The 22,067-nt window shown below is 39.5% G+C and overlaps 1 protein-coding gene across 1 annotated transcript in view; it reads right to left on the bottom strand.

Moving 5' to 3' along the window:
• KCND2 (potassium voltage-gated channel subfamily D member 2) overlaps window positions 1–22,067 on the bottom strand; it is a 285,172-nt gene that overhangs the window by 10,853 nt on the left and 252,252 nt on the right. The window contains 1 exon segment of the mRNA XM_014306970.2: window positions 5,978–6,140. Coding sequence (XP_014162445.2) covers window positions 5,978–6,140 — 163 coding nt within the window.

Genomic DNA, 22,067 nt, shown 5'->3' with positions numbered 1-22,067 from the left:
CCTTTAGTCTGCATTTTCTGTCATGTATAACAAAATGGGAGTGACAACTGCCTCTTTCAACCACTTCAAAGCCCTTCGTTCTCTTTCACAAAATATCTCGGAAAATAAAAACTATTAAGTTCTCCTGAAGTAGATTATATCTTTGCTATGAAGATTTCCTGACTATGAAACTTTGATTTTGGTAATTTTTTCATGGTCTAGGACTAAAAAAAATGTAGATTAAATATAGTTCTTTTGCATATTTTAGCAAAATTCAACCCCAAGAATCTCACCTCCATTCTTCCTAAGAAGATGATGACCAGCTCTATATTTTCCCACATCCCTTGTATTTGCACTGAACTTCTCTTTTAAATGCATGCCTTTCTTTTTTTCTAGCTTTGAATTTTACAGCATAGAGTTGGATCTTTGTCCAGGGCTGCATTCATAGAAACCTCACAAAGGGAATTCACTGTTATTCAACAACAGTTAGCTCTGTCAGTTTTAGAAGTATAAACATGCATTTTCACAAGGTTTAAAGTAGAGCTAAATGTAGCACTGTGGGGTATTTGCAACATCCAGCTTTTGACACTCAGATGCCCTCAGCTGTCCAGCTATTTTAAGAGAATGACTTCATCAGGAAGGTTTTAGGACAGGACTTATGGTGGTACTGGGAATAATTTCTGGCAAAATTCTCTTCAGCTTGCTATGCAAGAGGCCAGGGTAGCCCAGGTAATTCAGTACTTAACTCCTCTTGGCTCTTGATGCTCTCCAGGTTACATAATTGTTTTACTATGAAAACTCAAAAGTTATTAATTACTTACCTTTTAGTTATTATTGTTTAATAATTTTGTACATTTAAAATATTAAAATTCCTTCACAGTCATTCTGTGTACAGCCTTTGGTCAGGACAGAGCTGGTTTTCTTCACAGGAGCTGGTATGGGGCTGTGTTTTGGATTTGTGCTGAAAACTGTGTTTACAATTCAGGGATGTTTAAATTACTGCTGCACAGTGCTTGCACAGGGCCAAGGCCTTTTCTGCTCCTCCAAGTGTCATGTTTACCTTTCTGATATTCACCCCATCCTTCTGGGGAGGAGAGAGAGAGTGAGCAGCAGGGTGGGCTTTATTTGCCTGCCCGTGCTCATCCACAACACTGGCTCCTGGAACAAGGGTGAATGTTGTCCAAAAAATCAGTTACATTTTTGTTTATATAATTTTTTTTGTTTGGTGTTTCATAAATCCACCCTGTGTGTTTGTTTTTAAGTGAAAAATCACACCTACATTTCGTGCTCTGATTGTCTAATTTTCAGTGATTGCAAATGATTGATTTCATATTACCTGACAATAATTTGCATGACATCAATATGTAACAGAGAAGAAAATGCTGTTTACTTTGCACATTAATGGACATAGAATTAAATAAGGTTCATATATTTCTTGAGTGGTGTCTTGCTTTCACAATCTATTTAAATTAATGTTCAATAAACACGAGTTCTACATGTTTTGGTTTTTTTTTTTTTTTGCAAAACTCAAAAATCCTGGCTAGGTTACTGTTATATTTCTGCAATACTCCTGATATTAATATCTTGTCTCATATAAAGAAGTCAAAATGGCTAGCAGGGTTTCCTACTGCAAACACAGTTCTAGACTTCCAGATGCTGTTAAGCAGTTGTTGTTGCAGTTTATCCTAGAGCTATTTATAATTAGCTAATAATTGATTATTCATAACTGACAGATAAATGCATCATGTACAATTAATAAATAACAAAGCCAAGCCAATCTTCAGGATATATTTTGCTTTGTGAAGGTAGAAGATGATACTTGCATGAAAGATTCAGGTTGAATTTTACGTCTAAAGTAAAATTTTGGAGCTGATGATGGTTGTTTGGTTGTTCTGTTGAGGCATCATGCAAAGTCACTCTAGGCAGAAAGTGCTTGGGCAACTAATATTAAGGCTCTTTTGTTCCTCAGGTAAGGAACAGCGCTGGGCAGATGCACCTGCACTCAGGCACTTGTTGGCCAAGAGGACACAAGGCTCTTGCCTCCCAAAGACACGTATGAAAAAGGCACATAGCAAGGCATACTTCATTCAGGATATGAAAGACTTTATAATCATAATTGCTGCTGCTGGGAGTGGACCTTTGGGTCCAAGCTGCCATGGAGTGGCCAGACAGCTTCCAAGAGGGAAACTGTGCCTCCTCCTGTCCCTTCCCTGTGCTGGTAGTCCTGCCAAACCTTAGCCCTTGCTACCTATCACATACAGAACAGAAAATCATATACAACCCTGCCTAAACCTTTCTTGTCCCTTTCTTGTCCCTTTCTTGTCCCTTTCTTGTCCCTTTCTTGTCCCTTCCCTTCCCTTCCCTTCCCTTCCCTTCCCTTCCCTTCCCTTCCCTTCCCTTCCTTTCCTTGCCTTTATACAAGACAAGACAACTGTTATTAACTTTGCCCAAAGTTAATGGGCAACCAAAATAACAACCTCTTGAAGTTGTCTCTAGCTGAGAAAATCTCCACAAATAGCATTTTTCAAAACTGTCTCAGTACTGATAAAGCTGCTTGAGAAGAAGGCACAGTAAGACTCCAGGGCATAATTAGTTGTGCCCTGAATTTCAATGTCTAGTTTGGATTATTTATTCATCCATTTCTTGTCAGGATAGGCCAGATCCTTGGACCTAACTATCTGATAGAAAACAATGTTTTCATAAGCATAGATGATTTTTCCTTTCTTTCCCCCCACCCCCTTTCTGGTTTTGTTTATTTTGATTGCAAGGGGTTTCCTGTACTGCAGCAGAAAGCTGCCTTATCCTGCCAACATTTTCTGTATTACAGACTGGGATTTCATGGCAATTACAACAATGTATTTTTATGATTGGAAGCAGGAACTTCCTTTAAAATCCATTCAAAATGCAATGGTATATAAATAAATTTCTCTTTTCCATCTTCTCCCAAGCATTAATGTGCAGTGTCTTTTTGCCAAAAACAAACAAGTGGAATTGTCTAATCTTGAATAACTGTGAAGAACTCAGTAAGTCCATAAAATGATGGTTGCATGGCTCTTAACAATCCTGATGTAAGTGACATTTTTCTGCTGTAAATTGTCAGTGCTTCTGGAACTAGATTTCAACACTTCTGCAAAGAACTTTCTCTTACGTTTCCTTCCAGCCCAAGTGTTTTGCTGTTTCTGAAGTCTATCTTGATTAAACTTCTGTGTGAGGTGTTGATAAAATTGCTCAATTCAAAGGTACAACTGTCTCAGTCCAATGGAAGCTGTTGTAGCCAGCAGGAGGTACCACTGCCTCCAGGGGTTTGTGCTGCTCTCCATGAAACAGCACCTTCTTTAAGCTTATGTTCTTCAGCCTCAGAGAACAGAAACAAGTTCAGTGCCTAGGGAAACATTTATTTTAGAAAATGGTGTAAAGCCTCTATTGTATTGAATGAAGAAGGAATTTCAAACTTCAATAATGTGACCTTTTTGCCTGAATATTCTTTTACAATGTAGTAGAAACCCCCTGTGAAATGCAAGGCTATATTTCATGGCTAAATATGGACTATAAAGTACCCATGAAGTGCTTTTTGTTGATTTTTCTTTTTTAGTCCATCAGAGCAATATTCAGTTCAATATCTCAGTCATTTTTGATTGAAAGAGATTGCCTTTGCAATGGGAGATATCAATGAAACACACATCCAGTGCTAAGTCAATCAGACCTCAAAGCCATTTTCTCCAAAGCAAGAAGGGCATAAACACAGTCAGAGGAGTTCTCTCATCCTTGCTGTTGGCATTGTTCTGGGAAGTAGAGGAAAAAACGCTTGGCAGGATTGCCATTCATCACTTTGTGTTCCTGTTTGAAACATACAATGAGCTCACTGTTTTGCAAGGAGAAAAAGTCAGCTATTAACTCAAGCAGTTTCTATTCAGGAAGAGATTATGGGGAATAGCAGCCAGTCTAGCAATTTAACTTTTGTGAGATATGTTTTAGTGTCTATTTCTTTTTCTTTGACAAATTGTGCTGGTTTTGGCTGGGGTAGGGTTAATTTTCTTCACAGTGGCTGGTGTGGGGCTGTGTTTTCATGCTTCCAGTTCTCTCCTTGATTCTGCTGGTGGGGGAATGAGTGAGCAGCTGCATGGGGCTTGGATGCTGGCTGGGTTAAACTATGACACAAATGTAAAGCAGGCCTAGAAAACTCTATTTTGTGGCATGCAGTAGGACACAGTTTCAATCTGAAATGGTTGGGTTTGCAGCTATTACGAAAGCTCAGAACAGGCACAGTGATGGCTGGGATTGAGCAGCCCTGTTACCCATGACTGCCACAGTGCTCAGGGACACAGGCAAGAGCACTGTGTCCTGGCTGACATACAGCTCTCTGCTGCCATTTCACAAAAAGAGATAGAAAAGCTCTTAACAAAAACAAGCTAGTGTAAAAGTGACATGAAGTCAGCTGTGGAAGAGGGGAACACACAGCTGGAATTGGCGGTGGGACAAAGCATGCAGAAGAGTGTGTGGAATTAGTAGCTAGATAAAATATGGGATTTAGAGCCCCGAAGTAGCCTATTTTAGATCAGGTTTCTAGAGAGGTGTGACATTCTTGTGATACACCTGGTTTCTTTTTATAGCATCTTCCTCATCTGCCAGCATTTTTCCAAGATGTGGCCATTGGGGGGCGCTGTATCTTCCACCTGGGCCCATGAGTTTCTTGGCCATGTACCTCTGTTTGTCCTGATTTTAAGATAATCTGAGTGTGGTATCACTGCATACATTTATTTCACTGGTTTTGGGTGTGGCGTTGTTTGTTTGTTTGTTTTAATGAAGAAATCAGTCAAAAAGGTGGCCAGAGGGAAACACAGAAACATTTTGTATCTGACTGTGGTGCTGCTGTTGATATGAAGCAGATGCAGCCTGCAACTGCCTGTGTTCCCTGGTCTATATAAGCAGTCCCCAGCCATGGTGTGCCTGCACACTTCCCCCAGCAATGATCCTGCTCTCCTGAGATCACTGGAGACTCAGGACCTCTGAAGAGAGGCCACAGGTCCACAAAAAGCCCAGGTGGTGACACCTCAACCTCGGCAATCATGCGACCTGTGTGACATCTGAAGCCTTCCAACTGCTGTCCAAGGAGGAGAGGAGGTTAAGGCATCTCAGCTCCCAGAGCAGGGCTCCAGGTCACAGTGGGTGCTCTCTGAGCTGCCTGCCATTCAGAATTCAGAGAAGTGGATTAGAACAAGTGCATTGGCAGTGATGTGGAGATGTAAGTGACTGTCCAGGCTTGGCTGCATCACTCCTGATAAATACTTCTTTTCCCAACCCCTGACCTTGTCCATATGTTTCAAGAAGGGAAACAGTCTTTTTGTAGATCTAGTGGATATTTTAGTGAGAGACTCAGCAAATCAAGGAAGCTGGAAAAACAGACTTTTACTTTATTTTTTTTATCTGATTGAGCTGTTTATCTGAAGCCTTTTAAGCAAAATAGAGCTGAGGAGACAAGTTCCCCAACAATCAGATTCCCCCAGAGACTGAATCTGGGACTTTAACTAAACCTGGATTAGTGAAGCAATCAGTTAGCAGAGATATTAGAAATCATTATGAAGTTTGAGGGTTTTCCTTGTTTGTTTGCTGAGTTGTTTGATTGTTTTGGTTTTTTATTTTTCCTCAGAAGACTGTGGTAGAAAGAAAGCCTGACTGAAAAAGCACAGAAGAATCTTCAGTGGGTGAGACTGCAGCTATTGTCTAAAAATCCTAGACCTAGTCTAATAAGTGGGATTAATTGCCAAAATAATACGTCTGTACATTTTGACAGAAAAGATAAATGAACCGGTTTTGGTTTGAGTTGGGATTTTTTCCTTGCTAAAAATAAGACAGTACTTGCATCTAGGACATGGTTAGGCATGTAGCACATACATATAGTGGTCCTCTTGCCAAGAAATACTATAATGACACACAGCATATAGAAAATCATATTTCATCTATTGTTCAACAACGTAAGGGGGGAAAATTAGAAGCTCACCTTTTGTGCCCTGCGCTTGTCTGCTCGTTGATTCTGGTGGTATATACGGCTGAAGTTGGAGACAATTACAGGAACTGGCAGAGCAATGACCAAGACCCCACTCAGGGAGCATATTGAACCAAAAATCTTGCCAGCTATTGTCTTTGGCACCATGTCACCATACCTGGGTTAAAGAAAACAAAAGGCTTGGTGAAAACAAAAGGCTTGGTAAAAACAAAATCTCTTCACAATGAATTAATTGCACAATATATTTTAGTTCCCTTGCAAATAATATTTGCTGCATATAGATAATGCTTTTACACATATTCTTAAATTTACAGCATGCCCATTGTTTTGCACAAATAATTTTATTTTGAAACAAATTTTGGGTCTCCTGTCTGTCAAAGTGGGGGCAGGTAAAACACATGCTTTACCTGCTGTACTCTTCCCAGGGTGCCTCTATTGCAATAGAGAGACAATGACCTTGGTAAGAAAAAAATCAGTGTTGAAGTTCAGTCCTTATGCTGTTTACTTGAAAGACCTCATCAATTTCATTGGCAAGATCTAAGAGAGACCACTTGGTAAATTAGATACTAAACTGAATAATCTATTGTCTCATGCTGATATAGTACTTTCATTTAGCAGGGTGACATATTTTTGCAACAGGTTTCCCAAGAGATCATGGACTTTCCATCACTGTATTTTTTTAATTTGGCTAGACAGAAGCATGGCTGACCTAACTTCTTGTTGACATGAGAAGCTGGAGTAACTGAGTTCCAGATGTCCCTTCTGTGGTCTAGGTGAAAACTCAAAACATGGAAAACTCAAGCCACAAGCAAACAGCCAACCAAATTGCAACTGCAATCCTGGCAGTGCTCAGAATTACTAAAGCTACCACCTTTCTTTATGATATTGGATATTGTTTTGTCCAGCAAGTAAGAACAAAGTGTTACTGATGTATGTAAAGGCACTCCTGTGACAACTTAGTAAGAGATTTTAGCTCTTTGCATTTTGTTGTATTCTATAGGGGACAAGTATGTAATTACATCCTACAGAGTTTAATAAATAGATGTATTACTTTCAAGTACAATTCAGTTTTTGACTTTATTGGATTTTAAGTTATTATTAAACATTGATTTTTGCTTGTGAGTTTTGTATGCTTGTGAAAAGAGAGATAACATATTCCCTATTAAAAAGAATTTATAAACTCTTAACACAAGAAAAGTTAAGAAATAAAACTGTGGGTGAACAGTGTTTAGAAAACACTGTCTGGAAAACAAAACCTGTCTGTGCATCAGGAACTGGAAAAATAATAGAGAAGAGGGGGAAGTCTTCAAATCAGTGTTCAAATTGTGCACCTAATCAGAAGGAATGGATAAAAGGGTGAGGATATGGAATGATGGAAAAAATATACGAAGTTGGAGGACACCTTCTAGCAATAAGAGCTCAGCTCATGTCAAAGGAGGTGAAGGTGAATGGTTTGCATTTTGTAAGATATGAGTAGTGTTGAACATAGATATTCAAATAAGTTGTCATACAGGCAGATATAATATAGATGACCAAGTCTTAGACTATTGTCATAGTTTATGTTGTGTTAAATAAATATTCGGTTGTTTTACTAAGGATGCCCAAGTGTAAAATATTCTCATGAATAATATAATTAATATTTCTACCAATATCTCCCTCCCCACACAATTACTCAGAATTTGAATGCTATTAGTTTCTCATTTTGTGACATTATATGAAAAATGGGTAATTTAAAGGATTCTATCTTTTACATGAATAATATAACTGATCTTAATAAAGATATCTAAAAATGGGAAAAATACTGAAAAGAATGTCATACTTTCCTTCACACCAACATTTTCACCCCACAACATAGGCATTTTTTGTGTTTATCTCTTCCTAAAGCCTGAGCTGACTATCAGCTGTATGCATGACCAGCTGTTTTTTCTTTAGGCAAGGAAGTGGATAAATGACCTTTCAAGGTCTCAGACAAATGGGATTCCTAACACCTCACTAACCCCATTTTTTCCAGGCAGAACAATAGAGGAGCAGTGGGCATAGGGTGGTGAGCTTTGTGGAGAAGACCCAGGATCAAATCCCTGGTAATAATTTCTGCTTTAGACTATTCATTAGTTTTAGTTAATTCTTACAGATACAAGTATTTTCATATATTGGATCAGACTGTGTAAGCAGAAACCTGGCACAACCAGACTTTGAAATGCAAAATTTACACATGCCCAGTACTAGATCTCTTAAATTAAATCTCTTAAATGAGACTTCTAAACCTATATTTGGATGCTTATCACTTGAAATGCCAAACTGATGAACCTCCATAAGCTTCCATTGTCACTGATGGCAGCTGTGGACAGAAGACATTGCTGCCTCTAATTAATTTGGCTCGAAATTGCTCAGGGATATAGTTCATCCTGTTGATAATGTGACACTATAATTATATGAATCAAGAGCAGACTGAAGCTTTAGGAGTTGTGACAAGAACCACAAGCTCATCTATCTTTAGCATTTCAGTATTTATGTGTGAGCCTAACCAGTGACATAAGCAGATGCCTTTTCATAATATTTTAGTGTTACAGAGTGAAATAAAAAATATTAGGCTTGTTTGACACAAGAAGGCATTTTGCAATGTTTTTCTTACCTTCTGGACAAAATGTCATTCAGATGCATATACTGCTTACTTTAAAATAACTTGCTTTCAGTTACTTTTCTTTTTAGCTTGCATCAGTTGTAACACAGTGACATTTTCCAAAGGAAATGTTGCTTGTCTGTTATTTAGTGTTAGTAATACCTTTCGCATCATTAATAATTCTTACATAATTAGTTTTTCTCCTGTTACTAACCACTGTGCTGGAGTTGTTTAAATAAAATTATAGTCAGAAAAAATTACTTTAAAGAAATTAGTCTTCCTAATTCTCATAGGGTGAGAAACATATTTGGTTACTTTTGTGACAAAACAGAGGTTTTGCTACATTTGCCCTGGTTAGCCTGGTTCTCCTTTGGGTCAGTGACACAGATTTTAGTCTAGGGTAGTCATGATCAGAATTGCTAATGAAGTTACTCCTCTTGAATTAAACATTACCTTCAGTTATACCTCATATATCACTGAACACCACCAATGGAAATGGATGACATAAAATGAAGGGAAAATTCCTTCTATAGCTCCAACTGAAATTGTTTTATTCTTTAGAAATTCTAAATGAAAAAAAGTGTAACTCCATTTTCAGATGGCAGGGAAGCTTTGAGGTGCTAGCATTTCAAAGTGGAAAATTTATACTTGATCTCTGAAACAAATTCTGAATTCTGCAGAAAACTTGATTTCTTCAGCCATGGAGACACAACAAATGTAGAATCTTATTAAGCAATTTTACAGACTCCCTTTTCAAAAGGGAACTATTTTAAGGTTTTATCTAGTGCTACTCTGCTTGCCTCACTTTTCTTCAGGCTGGAACTGCAGACATATTCTCATTTATTTGCTTTTTTTCCCTAGCTGCAGTGTTTTCATAGCTTTGAATGTCGTCTGTTCTGCATATGTCTATTATTGTAGCCAAAGCTCAAGCCAGTCTTTGGGCGTTAATGATTTCTGGTGACAATCAAATTTTGTAATGTCAGAAGTGTCATCCCAATATTTTATGTTCTGGATGAATGAAGAAAAAGAGGCTTCATACCGATCCCTTATATCAATCAGGTGCATTCTACTTCAGTTGCCAAAAAGAAAAAAAAGAAAAAAGGCTATGACAAACCAGATGTGTCAACCAAGTTTTATCAAATCACAAGTCAGAAACAACATGATCAAACTAATGCTTGGGTTTCACTGGATGCAGTCCAGACAGGTCAGACAGGATATTGCTTGCAGTCCATGACTTTCATTAGATTCAGGAATAAAATGAATAGGTGATGATGCCACAAATAGAGCCTGCAGAATTTAGAATTGTTTTTAGAGATCCTCTTCGCTAAGTGACACTGTCCAGGGATGGATGGATGGATGGATGGATGGATGGATGGATGGATGGATGGATGGATGGATGGATATAGGGGCATGTATGTTTGTCTTGGTTGTTTGTATTCATCAGGTGACAGACCACTTTTGCATATTTTACTCCTTTGACTCCTCCATATTGCAAGGCAGACAGCAAGCCAGGGGATTCCTTCATTTTGCAAATACTGTATCTTCTAGAGTGTTGATGTGAGTAACATGGGTGTGATGTAGCACTCTGCATGACAGACTGGGGGGAACGAAATGCAACTTGAGTCATACACAGAGGATGGAGCTCTTGCAGGAGCTTGGGAAACACAAATGTATTTGGGGTTACTACTGCCCAGCTGGTAATCTCAGCATTGCCATGTCAGATCTTACCCATGGAGATCCACCTGCCAACACACTACTGTTTTTCTAACTGATGAGTGGAACATGTCTGGTGTTGCATTCCCATAATTCAAGAAATCTCAGACAACACAGACTATTTGTGGCATCATCACCTATTCATCTTTTTCCTGAATCTAATGAAACCCAGTTTTTGATGGCTGTAAGATGAAATATTTCATAAGTCAAAGTTCCAAATTATAATGGAAATGAATCATACTTTTTGGCCATTTTTTCCTTGATGTGAGAGATAATGTATTTTCTTTAATAATCTTAACAAATGAGAGGGACAATGCTGCTTATTTAACTCCTGTTTGTTTGTTTGGACACAGGAGTAATTTTTTTCCAAGCAAAAAATAAGTGTATTGTGGGTGTCAAAATAAATAATGACAGAAATTGTAATTTAGCATATTTTTGTGTGTTTAATCAGAAATTAATATTTGAAATAGCTCACTTTGGGTTAAAACACCCTCAAGCGACCTCTGTACCAAATCTGTAAAACTGGAGAACATATATATAGGAAGACTAAATCCAGCATTTGCGTTTTAGCAAAGCCTAAATACTTAAGGCTGAAGCTGACGGACACAGTAAAGGTTAAAAAACTCTCACTACGATCGGGTTTTCTGACACTAGAGGGCGTAAACGCCATTAAAACCAAAGGCAAACGCAGAACCAATTTAAAATGCGTGCTACAGATGCATATGCCCTCTTCCACCTCTTTCGAATTAATTTACATTCTTTAAAGAATTATTACATTGATTGAGATCTGTTGTCTGCTCCCATATTATTTGCTGAAAAGGTAGGCTGGTGACTTTTTTTTGTTTTCAAACATGTAAAACATGTCAGAAAATAATAGAGTTGTAAAATAGATGCAAAGACATTAAAATTAAATTGGTAATACTTATTTTAAAAGAAAGGGAATTTATGACCAAAGAACAATGGAAATAGTACAAGATCCATGGAAACCAAACAATCTTTGCAAAAGCCAGAACAGATCATATTTTTTCATGTGTGGGGGATAAATCACATTTCCCAGCAGATCTGGTGGGTCACCCAGGCAGAGATCTGGATTTGTGCACGGGAGTTGATTAAGAGAACAGTGCCCTGCCTTTCCAGGCAGGGCCATCCTCCCTCCTCCAGCTGCTCGCCTGCTCTGTGCTGGGTCCCTGCTTTACCCACCGGCGTGGGATGAGGATGATGCATCTGCTCTCTTGTCTCCTGCCTCAGCTAATGGCTCTTTCCTCTCCTCCAGGAAAAGCCCCAGAGGCTGCTGTGGTGAGACTCTTAGACATGATTATACAGCTGCTCATTGGCCCATGAGTTTAGGCTGCCAGCCACCCACTTGGGCACACGTTTACATCCCAGTATAGGAGAGTAGGCAGGAAAAGCAATTCTCATCCTCTCTGACACCACCAAACAATAATCGTGGTGAATCTGACTTACTGTCCTAGTTTTGGCAAGGTCTGAAAATAGCCTAATGATTTTGGAAAAGCAATTTCTAACAATGCAAAATGTTGCTGGTTGTGTGAGGTGCAGAACAACATTACACAGATTACTTCAAATCTTATTCCAGCCTAGAAAGATTCTGCATGGAATTGCAAATAATCTTCCTGGATGCTTTTACTGCTGTGCAGGGGCCTCTGCTGCAGTATCTCTCTCTTCTGCCTAGTCATGATGGACATGGTCCCCTCTGGGTCCAGAAACGTTCCTTCAAGTGCTGCCCAGCATGATCATTCATGAATGATGAAAACCACATCTGCTTCTCTGAAGTGGAAGTGCTCCCTGGGTTTTCCAGCCTGCAGTGCAAGAGAATTAAAATAGTGCCCCTGCACCTGGCTGGGTTAGCAGTTCCTGAAATACAGAATTTCTAATAAAAGTCAGGGGATTTGAGGGGGAGGGGGTTGTGGTTTTTTTTGTTTGTTTTGTGTGTATGTGCACCAGGGTTTTCACTTAAACGGACTTGCACAGGTGGACTTTAGTACTTAGTTTTTGCATGGAAAAGTTAAAAAGCTTGCCCAAGGAAACACTCCCAGTTTCTTGCAATCCAGACCAAGTTTCAGATAACCAAATTCCTTCTGTTTTCCTTTACCATAAAAAAAATTAAATTCAAAGAGGTAAAAGCTATCTTTTGCTGTCATCTCTCCCTCACTGAATAGGAAAAATTAATATCCTACCCGTTCCTGAGCAAACCATCACAGAAATATGATGTCTGATGCATCCTGCATGGGGGCCTTCTAAGCTATTAGAGGTACAGCTCAGCTGACTCACTTACTACTGAGATGGCATTTCTGTTTGTTTTTTCCCCCCAGACTTCAGAAGCAAAAATAAGCATGTTTGTTTTTAGGAAAAAGAGTGTTTATGAATGGATCCAACACTTCATAAGGATAAGAAAAGCAACATAGCACTAAAACTGTTCTTGATGTAAAACTTGCAATCTGCCTTTCAAGTGTTTCCTGAATCATGCTGGTTCTCACAATACACTGGCCATCACCCACAAGCACAGGTGAAAATCTGCCTTCTTTAGAGTTTGCAGGCAAAGGGAGATTTGCACAACCCTTCACACAGAACCAGGATTCTGTGGCAAGGGCACATGCTCTCAGCCTATGTGGCCCTGCCTCCTGCCTGAAGGTGACACTGACACTGTGATGTCACTGCAGAAGGTCTCTGCAGAGGAAGCTTGTGCTTCCAAACACCATATTTGTTTGAAGTGATGTAGACATTGTGTACCATTATTGAGTAACTCAGAATTGAGTCTTCCAGCAGTGGTTTTTGTGACGGAGGTGCTCTCCTGGGAGACCTGCCATGTTATTTGCTGGGGTTTTTTGCTTAGTTTAGTGGATGGAGGACTGTATGTCAGCAATAAAATTAATCAGCTAGACTGCCACACACAGCAAAGGATGAGTGACTCATTAAGCCTGCCTGTGTGCTCTCATGGGCATGTGAATGAACCAACCTCCATCAGCTCCCTTCAGAGCCAGTAGACCAGCTCTGGGACTAAGCATGGGAGCAAATATCAGGTAACAACTTTAACTTTGAGATCACTTAAAAAAACACCATCAGTAAAAATACAGATGCTAACCATTCTGAGAGTACAAAAAGAAGTTCTATGCATAAAGCAATATTACACACATGTCAAATTACATTTTACATTTGCTAAATGGGGTCCTTGTCTGAAGAGAATGCTGTAGATTGTTATAAAGCTGTTCCCTAGAGCCTCCAAGCTGCTTGGTAACTAAATGCTGGTGAGTTGACACTAATTAGCCATTTATTTCAACATTACATCCAACAACAGATAATATAAATTGCTACTGGTAATAATTTTAAGTGGAATTTCTAAATAAGCATTTCCACTGTGTTGCCTTAAGGATTCAGCCTGTACAGTTACAATGTGGGAGCTAATTCTGTTTTTAAAACACTACTCTATGTGAATGTGGAATGAGCCAGGTTTGAAGTCAGATATAAGTAAAAATGACTTAATTTCTTAAAATTATCTTTACTCCTAAGAATACAATATCTGATTAATATTGAATTAATTTATTACTTTGTTGTATTACTTTAGAATTCTAAGTCTTTAAGATACCATGGTGATGAGTGGAGAACAAATGCTTGGTTAGATATTATTTCATAAGATGGTACAAAGGAAGAATATGCTTTTCTGGTGCCACTCACATTTGTATTTTCTGGGGCCTGATGCAGACATAAATTTTTTTTTCATTCTATCATATGTGAAGTCAAAAGTAACTAAGAGGGGGGAAAAAGACAGTTTGATCTTTTCTGCTGTAATTCTGGCTTCCTTCACATAGAGAAAATGTTCCACGGTCTTTGCTCTTAAAAATCAATGATTTGTATTACTTAGCTAGGACCTAATTTTCTAACAGCTCTTTTGTCAGAACATGAACCCACACACAAACACATATATAGGATGAACTGAGCAGCTCTTTCATAACTTATAAATGAACAAAAAAATGCCAATAATAGTTTAGAATGAAACTTCACCTATTCTAATATGCAGTCTCCAAAATTAAACCTGAAGCAAACACATAGGGAAAAAGAATTGGCTAAATATAAATGATAATATCATTGAATGATCTTCCATCCTTCAACCACTTACAAATAACTGAAGATGTACCAACTATAATTTTTAATTTTTTTCTTGTAGTTAGTGATTCTTAGAGGGTTGCACTTCCATGGGCTTTATTTTGACCCTTTAAATCTGTGCACATTTCTGGCATTCATAACACTGGCAGTTCCTTGGTGAGTGTCCTTTTGACTCTTCTGGCAGCAGTTCCTTCTTCTATGTGATGCCCCCAGCCAAGTTCTTGTATTCAAAAAAGCACCTGGTGATATTCTCCAGCCACCCTCCTCCTGCCTCTTGTGTTCTCATACCTGCTTACCTTATGTCTTTCCTAGGCTGGCAAGTCCTACTGTGTTCATACACAATCTGCTCCCTACATTTGATCATCATGCTTTTTGCCCTTTTTTGGATCTCCTCTATTTTTTAACACTGTTTGCAGGAAAACAGGGCCAGAACTGCACACAGTTTTCTAAAAAGAGGTACGGACCAGTTCAGGATAGCTTGTATTTCTGGTCCCAGCTTGGCTTGACAGTGAGCCATTATTATTCACAATGTTAATATGTCATTTCCCACCTTTGTTATTTCTCTGTCCAAGTCGTTATTGGTGGGAGCTGATGAAATTTGCCTTGCTTCCCAGATATCTACCACTGAGAGAGGAAAAGGAGCTTCTGGCACAGCATGGGTGTTTTGATGACTGTCATCACGTAATTTGTACAAAGTAATCATTGTAATGGCATAGCTCAGCCAGCATCTGTGCTAACCAGACAAAGAAAATTCACCCCTAGATTTCTACCAACATTTAGGTTAAAAGGAATGTGTCTTCATTTGTTCTATGGATATGAATTTTTACTTTTGAGTTTCTTTGGGTGTTTTTTTCTTCTCTATTTGTTCTTTCAGAAAATCCTTTTTGGGGAGAATTGGATTGAAAAGCAATATAATGTTAAAAGACAGGTTTTTTTATCTCATGGACAAATGAACAAATATGAACCAAGATGAATGCACACCAATCCCAGAGGCTCATAGTTTTAAATAAATTGATATAAATAAACTAGAGAATAAAAGATTTCCAGCAGTTCTTGCCTGAGACATTAACTGGAAGCAACATGAACATCTGGCTATAAAAAGCCTCACCTTCAAAAGTAGCACCATCTCCAGCCATTCTTCACTTCAAAGATTGGAGGTAAAAGATGGACAATGCCATCAAGTGAGGCTCTGGCCATGGTGCCCCGCAATGACTGAATAAAGACCCTGCAGCACTGGTGGTAAACAGGAGCAGTGTGAGATGCACTGACCACACCAAGGGCTGCTGTAAAGAGAGCCCAGTTCAGGCTCCATTGATTCCCAGCAGGACAGACTAGAGTTTGACACATTCTTCCCGGAAACCCTTCCAAGGCAGCTGATAATTACCACCCATCTAATCTCCCTCACCTGGCCTTGGTTCATGGGCACTCTCTGTTCCCCCAGACACCTCATGAGCACATGGAAGATGACAACCCAACACAATTCTGAGTCCTTCTAGGAACATGCTATTTGGTAAAATTTAGGATTGAGCTGTGCAGCACAGATTTTGGTGCAGATTTAAACACACTTTCTGAAGCCCAGGGGTATATTTTGCTGTGCCACCTTGTTCCAGCAGACAGAGAGCTTTCCTATTAGTTGTGTGGTTAGGTATATTCTGGGCCCAGTGCTCATCCCAGAAATATTGCTGAAATTTTTTTGTAATTAATTTCTCCTACATTTTTCCTTTTTGTTTCAATACTTGTGCTAAATAGCAGCAAATTCAAAACAAAGCATTGATCTGCCAATCCAATCCTAAATTTCTCTGGAGTATATATTAGCCATCAGGTAAAACTGCTCCAAGTATAAATCACATTAACACTAAAAAGCACTGTGAAAGTTTGCAAGGACAGCCATGACTCTTTTTTGTGACAGCTACTGGGCACAGCACTGAGATCTGTGGGCTGATTGCACTTGGGAATCAAATCCAGCTGCTCCCATGTTCAGGTAAAACTCTTGAGGTTTTAGCCACTGCTGGCCTTCATGCTGCTCAGCTCTCTAATGGGCAGATCAAGATCTAGGTAGGGATGATTCCCAGCAAACTTGCAATTCCTTTTGCTTCTTTTCTCCATCCACAGGGAAATTTGCTGCCTCCTTGGGGCTCAGGTAAGGGATATTACTAGGAAACCTCCTGATCTCTTACAACCCTCTGACTATTACCCTCTATTCGTTGTCAGGCACATATAGTGATGAGGTTGAAGAAATTAGCCCTGGAGCAATCAAAATGGACTTCAGGGCATAGAGGCATTTGAGGAAAGGAGTGTGTATGCAAGGAGTGTGGTTCAACAAGGCCAAGTGCACGGCCCTGAACTTTGGTCACAACAACCCCATGCAGAGCTATAGGCTGGGGGCAGAGGGGCTGGAAAGTCACCCAACAGGAAAGGACTTGCAGTTGGTGGTCATAACAGGCTGAAAATGAGCCAGCTTGTGCCCAGGCTGGCAAGAAAGGCAGTGGCATCCTGGCTTGGATCAGAGACAGCGTGGCCAGGAGGGAAAGGACTGTCTGTCTGTACCCTGGTACAGTGAGGCTGCACCTCAAGTCCTGTGTCCAGTTCTGAGACCCTCAATTCAGGGGCAACATTGAGGAGCTGGAGCAAGTCAGAGATGGAACAAAGAAGCTGGTGAAGGGGCTGGAGCACAAGTCCTGCGAGGAGGGGCTGAGGGAGCTGGGCTAGAGAGAGGAGGCTCAGAGGGGACTGCATGGCTCTCTACAACCTGAAAGGAAGCTGTAGCCAGATGGGATTGGCCTCTTCTGCCGTGCCTCAAGTGAAAGGATGAGAGGGAATGGCCCCACATTGCACCAGGTTCAGATAAGATACTAAAAAAAAATCACTGAAAAGTGGTGTTAGGCATTGGAATAAGTTGCCCAGAGAGGTGGTAGAGTGACTATCTCTGGAAGTGTTCAAGAAGTGTCTGGGTGTGGCATTTGGGGATAGGGTTCGGGGGTGGTTACAGTGGTGCCAGGTTGATGGTTAGACTAGATGGTCCTGAAAGTGTCTTCCAACCTTGGTGATTCTGTGGTTCTGTAAAGTTCCCAGACTGCAATGCAGGTTTGCTTTTGCTCATTGGCACACCTTCCCACTGAAAAACATCCTGGTTCTTCTTCCATATATTCAGTTCCATTAGACAACAGAAGTTTGGTATGTTAAAATACTGATAGAAGAACTATTAAATAAATTTTTTGGAAATAATAAATAGAATTTTTGCCTTCTTTTTAAAAATAATCATCCTTTCAGCTTTCTATTTATTACTTGTTTTGCTTCACATATTTTCACCTCCCTTGAAAACAGGCTTTTGTGTCACATTCAGCACTGGCCAATTAGGCCAAGCTAATTTTTTGCTTGCCAACACAACCACCAGTGGATCTGTATTATTTTTATATTCCTTCAGGCAGAGCTGAAAAACATGAAATAGCTTTTGTCAGTGTGACACAGCTACTGGCCTAAGTCTCTAGGGATCTCTGCCAAATATTGAATACTTCACTTATTTTTTCTTTAATGCCTACTTGAAATCTTTTCAACCAAGTGTAAAAAGTACTCGTATATTTTTATACATACACACACGCGCGCACGATAAATGATACATGATTATATATTATACACTATACATTTAATACTGCCTATACACATTTAGGTAAAACTAAGAACTTTCCCTGTAAAGTAATAACAATTCCATTATAAATCTTTTGTGCATTAAAAGATTTATCACAGTCCAGTGTCTTAGTGTCCCTTTCTAGCTAGTAGTCAGGAGAGTAATTTTTCTGAGAATATCTACTGTTATTTTGCATCAGAAATTCAGCTCCTTTCTTTTCATCATGCCTTCCTATTTAGAATACAGTTGCAAAAACATATCAGCTGCAATGGACCATTTACTAATTTTTCTCTTGGTCTAATAAACTTTTTTGCTCTTGTTCATTTTTCAGAGATTTCTGAACTTGCTCAGCTAAGTCAAGGAGAATCAAAACAACTCATGCACTTCTAGTCTAGCAAAACAAAAGCCTCTTCTGAGTTCACTCAAGGCTCTGCACAATTCGGCTTTCCATCAGTGCTAAATCACTCCAAACCTTGAAAGAAGGAGGTGATGCTGTAGCCTGGCAGAGTAATCAGCTTCAGCTGAGCATAGTTATATCCCCTTTCTTGCAAAGAAACCAAGAGCCTGTATGAGCTGCTCTGCCCAGGGACAGCTTAACCCTCACCCTCCCAGCCTCTTCAGGCTGTAAAACTTGGTGCTGTGTGGTTTATGTAAGTTAAATAGGGAAATTTGCAACTATTACAATTACAAATTGAATTATTGGATCAATTGTTTCAGATGTCTTCTCTTCATCAAATTGCGCAGTGTAGAGCTTGACTGCTTAACCACATTGGCTCTGAGTCTTGACACAAATTTGAATGGCTATCTTTGGATGTGGCAATGTAGCAGCATGTTACAAAGAGTAGAAATGGGTCTGTCTCTGCCAGTTTTGCTAGTGCATTTTGTAATGTGACCTCCTGTGTGCTAGTAATTGGACTCAAGCCACCAATGAATCTCTGAACATTAGCACACTGCAATGACACAGTAATGACTTTCTGTCACTACTAACCCCATTCCTATTTGAATTCATGTCCCATGACTGAGAGGTTCTGTATTTCACTACCAATCCTCTCAGTCATTCAGGCATAAAGCTTCATAATGCTGACCACTACAATTCTTTTTGCAAATAGCAAATAAATAAATTTTCCACATGGGTTTTTTTAATTTTTTTTTTTAATTTTAAAGAAATGTTTCCCTCTCTCTTGTATACAACATTTAAAAACTTTGTTTTCAAAATTTATCTTTTTAGAGATTGCTGATAAACCTTGAATTTTCTCATGGATTGCTCAGAAATTAAACTTCTAGACCCCTAAATATAACTTCATTACACTTTTAAAATGCAAACTCTGTAAAGTTTCGGTATTCATTAGAAAGTCTGAAGCTTTGTAGAAAATTTGTCAGATGCCAATGGTAAACAGAAGGATTTTGGAAGGTCGCATGAGACTTCTTTTCCCAGAGTGATGCAAATGCATATTCCCTACATGTGTTGCCAAGAAATCATGCAATAGGGAACGCTAGAAAGGGATTTTCTCAATCTCTTCCTGTGCAGCCTGTATTTTATAAAATGCTTATAAACATTCAACACTCTAAGCCTGGTTTAATTGGATAATCAAACCACAGCTACAAGAAGTCTTGTAATTTTTTTCCAATTAATTTTCATTTTTGAATTTCAACATGAAGAAAACACTACCTGTCAGGAGTGGGTAATGCCTTTAGAGGCTGGAGCTTCCATGAAGGGTCAAATCCCTCATGTATGAAAACTTTTTGATCCCAGCTATCCAACAGATGGTTTGACCGCACTGAACACCAAGGGTGGAAATCAGAAGGAGCATCTGCACTACTCCCCCAGCTTTTGGAAGGAAAGCCTTGTCTTATCCTCTCCCTTCATCAGGTTTTGAAAGACAATCCTGTTTGGCTTAAGATCATGGCTCAGTATATTTCTCTACAGAATGCAGCCCTCCTTGTAGCACGGATCTGGATTCTGTAAGGGACTAAGAATTCAGTCTCACAGCACTACTTTGCCTTTTTTTCCAACCAATTGGCTTACACTGACCTTCCCCAGAGGGCAAACTCCATTTTTAGGTGTCTAATTCTCTTGTCATTATTTGGCACAGCCTGTGCGCAAACCGCTATGCCTAGTAATTAGATACTGCAGTGCTCAGGGTTGTGACACAAGACTTTCTGAATCATTAATATTATGCCTCCACTGTAATTCTTTGCCTTTCCAAAGGTTGCGTGTCACGCTCAGAGAAATGTTGTGGTGTGTCAGACATAGGCCTGAAAGCACTACAAAAGTTACTTTTTCACTAGAGATTTCTGTGCTGCAAATAGGGGTTCCTTCTGCTTATGCACCCTCCGCAGTGAATTACCCAAATCAGTGATTCCTGGGCATTTTGAATTATGCACCACCTTGCTCTGAACTACTGTGAACCTTTAGAATTACATGGTCAATTGAGAGCACTATAAAAGCAATATATTGCAGATCATTTATCTTGGCCCTGCAGGTTGTATTTTTGGACCCCTAGATGTAAGCAACAACAAGCAAGTAAAGTTCTTCCTGACCAGCACTCTTGCCACAGCTGAAAGATTGTTTCCTGAGCCACCCTCTCCTGCCTGACCTCAACATCCACAGCAGCATCAAAGAATAACCTACCAGTCTCTACCTGTCTCCAAGCATAACTATATTTGATGTATTTATCTTTCTGTATGTCAAAATCCATTGGGAACTCTAGTCAACATCTGGCAGCTCTCCTGCTTAATTTTGCCTGTGCCGTTCACTGAAAATTTTGTCCTTGGATTTTAAATTTCTACTCAACCTTTTGGTTCAAACTGTGTTTCTTTTATCTCTACAACAACAGGCACGGTTTAATGAGGAATGCCAAACTCTCTCCTTTTTATGCATTTTCAATTAGTTTTGCTTCTCACCCAGTATAAATCACTTTCTAGAGACCTTTATATAGCAGGTCTTCTGTAGTTTTCTGCTGTCAGGTTTGTTGTTTTCAGTGTGTTGAGCACTGTTCTCCTTCCTTTTCTCATTGACTTTCTTATTGTAGGTACTTCTTATTTGTGCCCACATTATAACTGCACAGCTTTGGTGCTTGACAGGAATCCTGAGAGAAGAGTGCTAATGCTGCACTTGTGATGCAAACAGATTACACACCTCAAAGCACCACTTCTCCATGAACTGCCTGAAAACTGTCCCCTGGGTTCCCACCAATTTTCACCTCTGTACAGAATTTGTGTGTCCAGGGAATGAGTGAAGAAATGACCTGTTGGCCTTGAGCTGTTACATGGTACAGGGGCAGAGGGGTGACTGGTACGGCTTCATGTCCCTGCTGTGGATGTTGTACCCTGTTGCACACACTTATCTCCAGAAGTGACTTCTGTTCTCCTGTGGGAAATGGTAGTTGGTGTCTCATGATTGCAAGGACAACCAACAACCAACTTACAGCCCAGAGATTCAACACAGTAAAAAGCATAGATGTTGAATTTTCTTTAAGAGTAGAGTCTTCAAAAGCAGCATTTTCAAAGTGCAGTATAGTTTCCAATGACTGATTAATGCTGCATTCTAACCTCATTACTTGCAACTATAGTTTCACCTATGCTAGAGGGCTTTTTTGAGTATCCACTTCCAGCTCAAAGTGTCTGATGCTTGTGACGAGGCTCACAATCTATATCTGATTGCAGAGGAGACCCACCCAATGCTGTTAGTGTTTCTGTTTCTTGTGATAATAAAAGACATACTACTTAATGAGGTAATTAGCATGATTCATAATATTTTTTGTCTTCTGCAGTAGACCTCCCATGTCTTTACAGAATATGCTATGCTCTCACAGCTGTACTGGTCTCTTGCACCCTGCTTAATTCCACCTGGTACCAGACCAGAGGTTCTTGATGCTGTCTTTCACCCCTAGCTAGTTGCAAGGATTCGTTTTATGGGAAGAACATGAATCTGCTCCACTACCACAACCACTGCCAAGATGCACAGCAATCTCATTCTTTTAATTTCCATACTTAGGATTTCTTCT

The sequence above is a fragment of the Geospiza fortis genome, unplaced genomic scaffold, assembly GCF_000277835.1.
Source record: "Geospiza fortis unplaced genomic scaffold, GeoFor_1.0 scaffold195, whole genome shotgun sequence".
NCBI lineage: Eukaryota > Metazoa > Chordata > Aves > Passeriformes > Thraupidae > Geospiza > Geospiza fortis.
The sequence above is the reverse complement of the archived record's forward strand: the minus strand, read 5'-3'. Positions and strand labels throughout refer to the sequence as shown.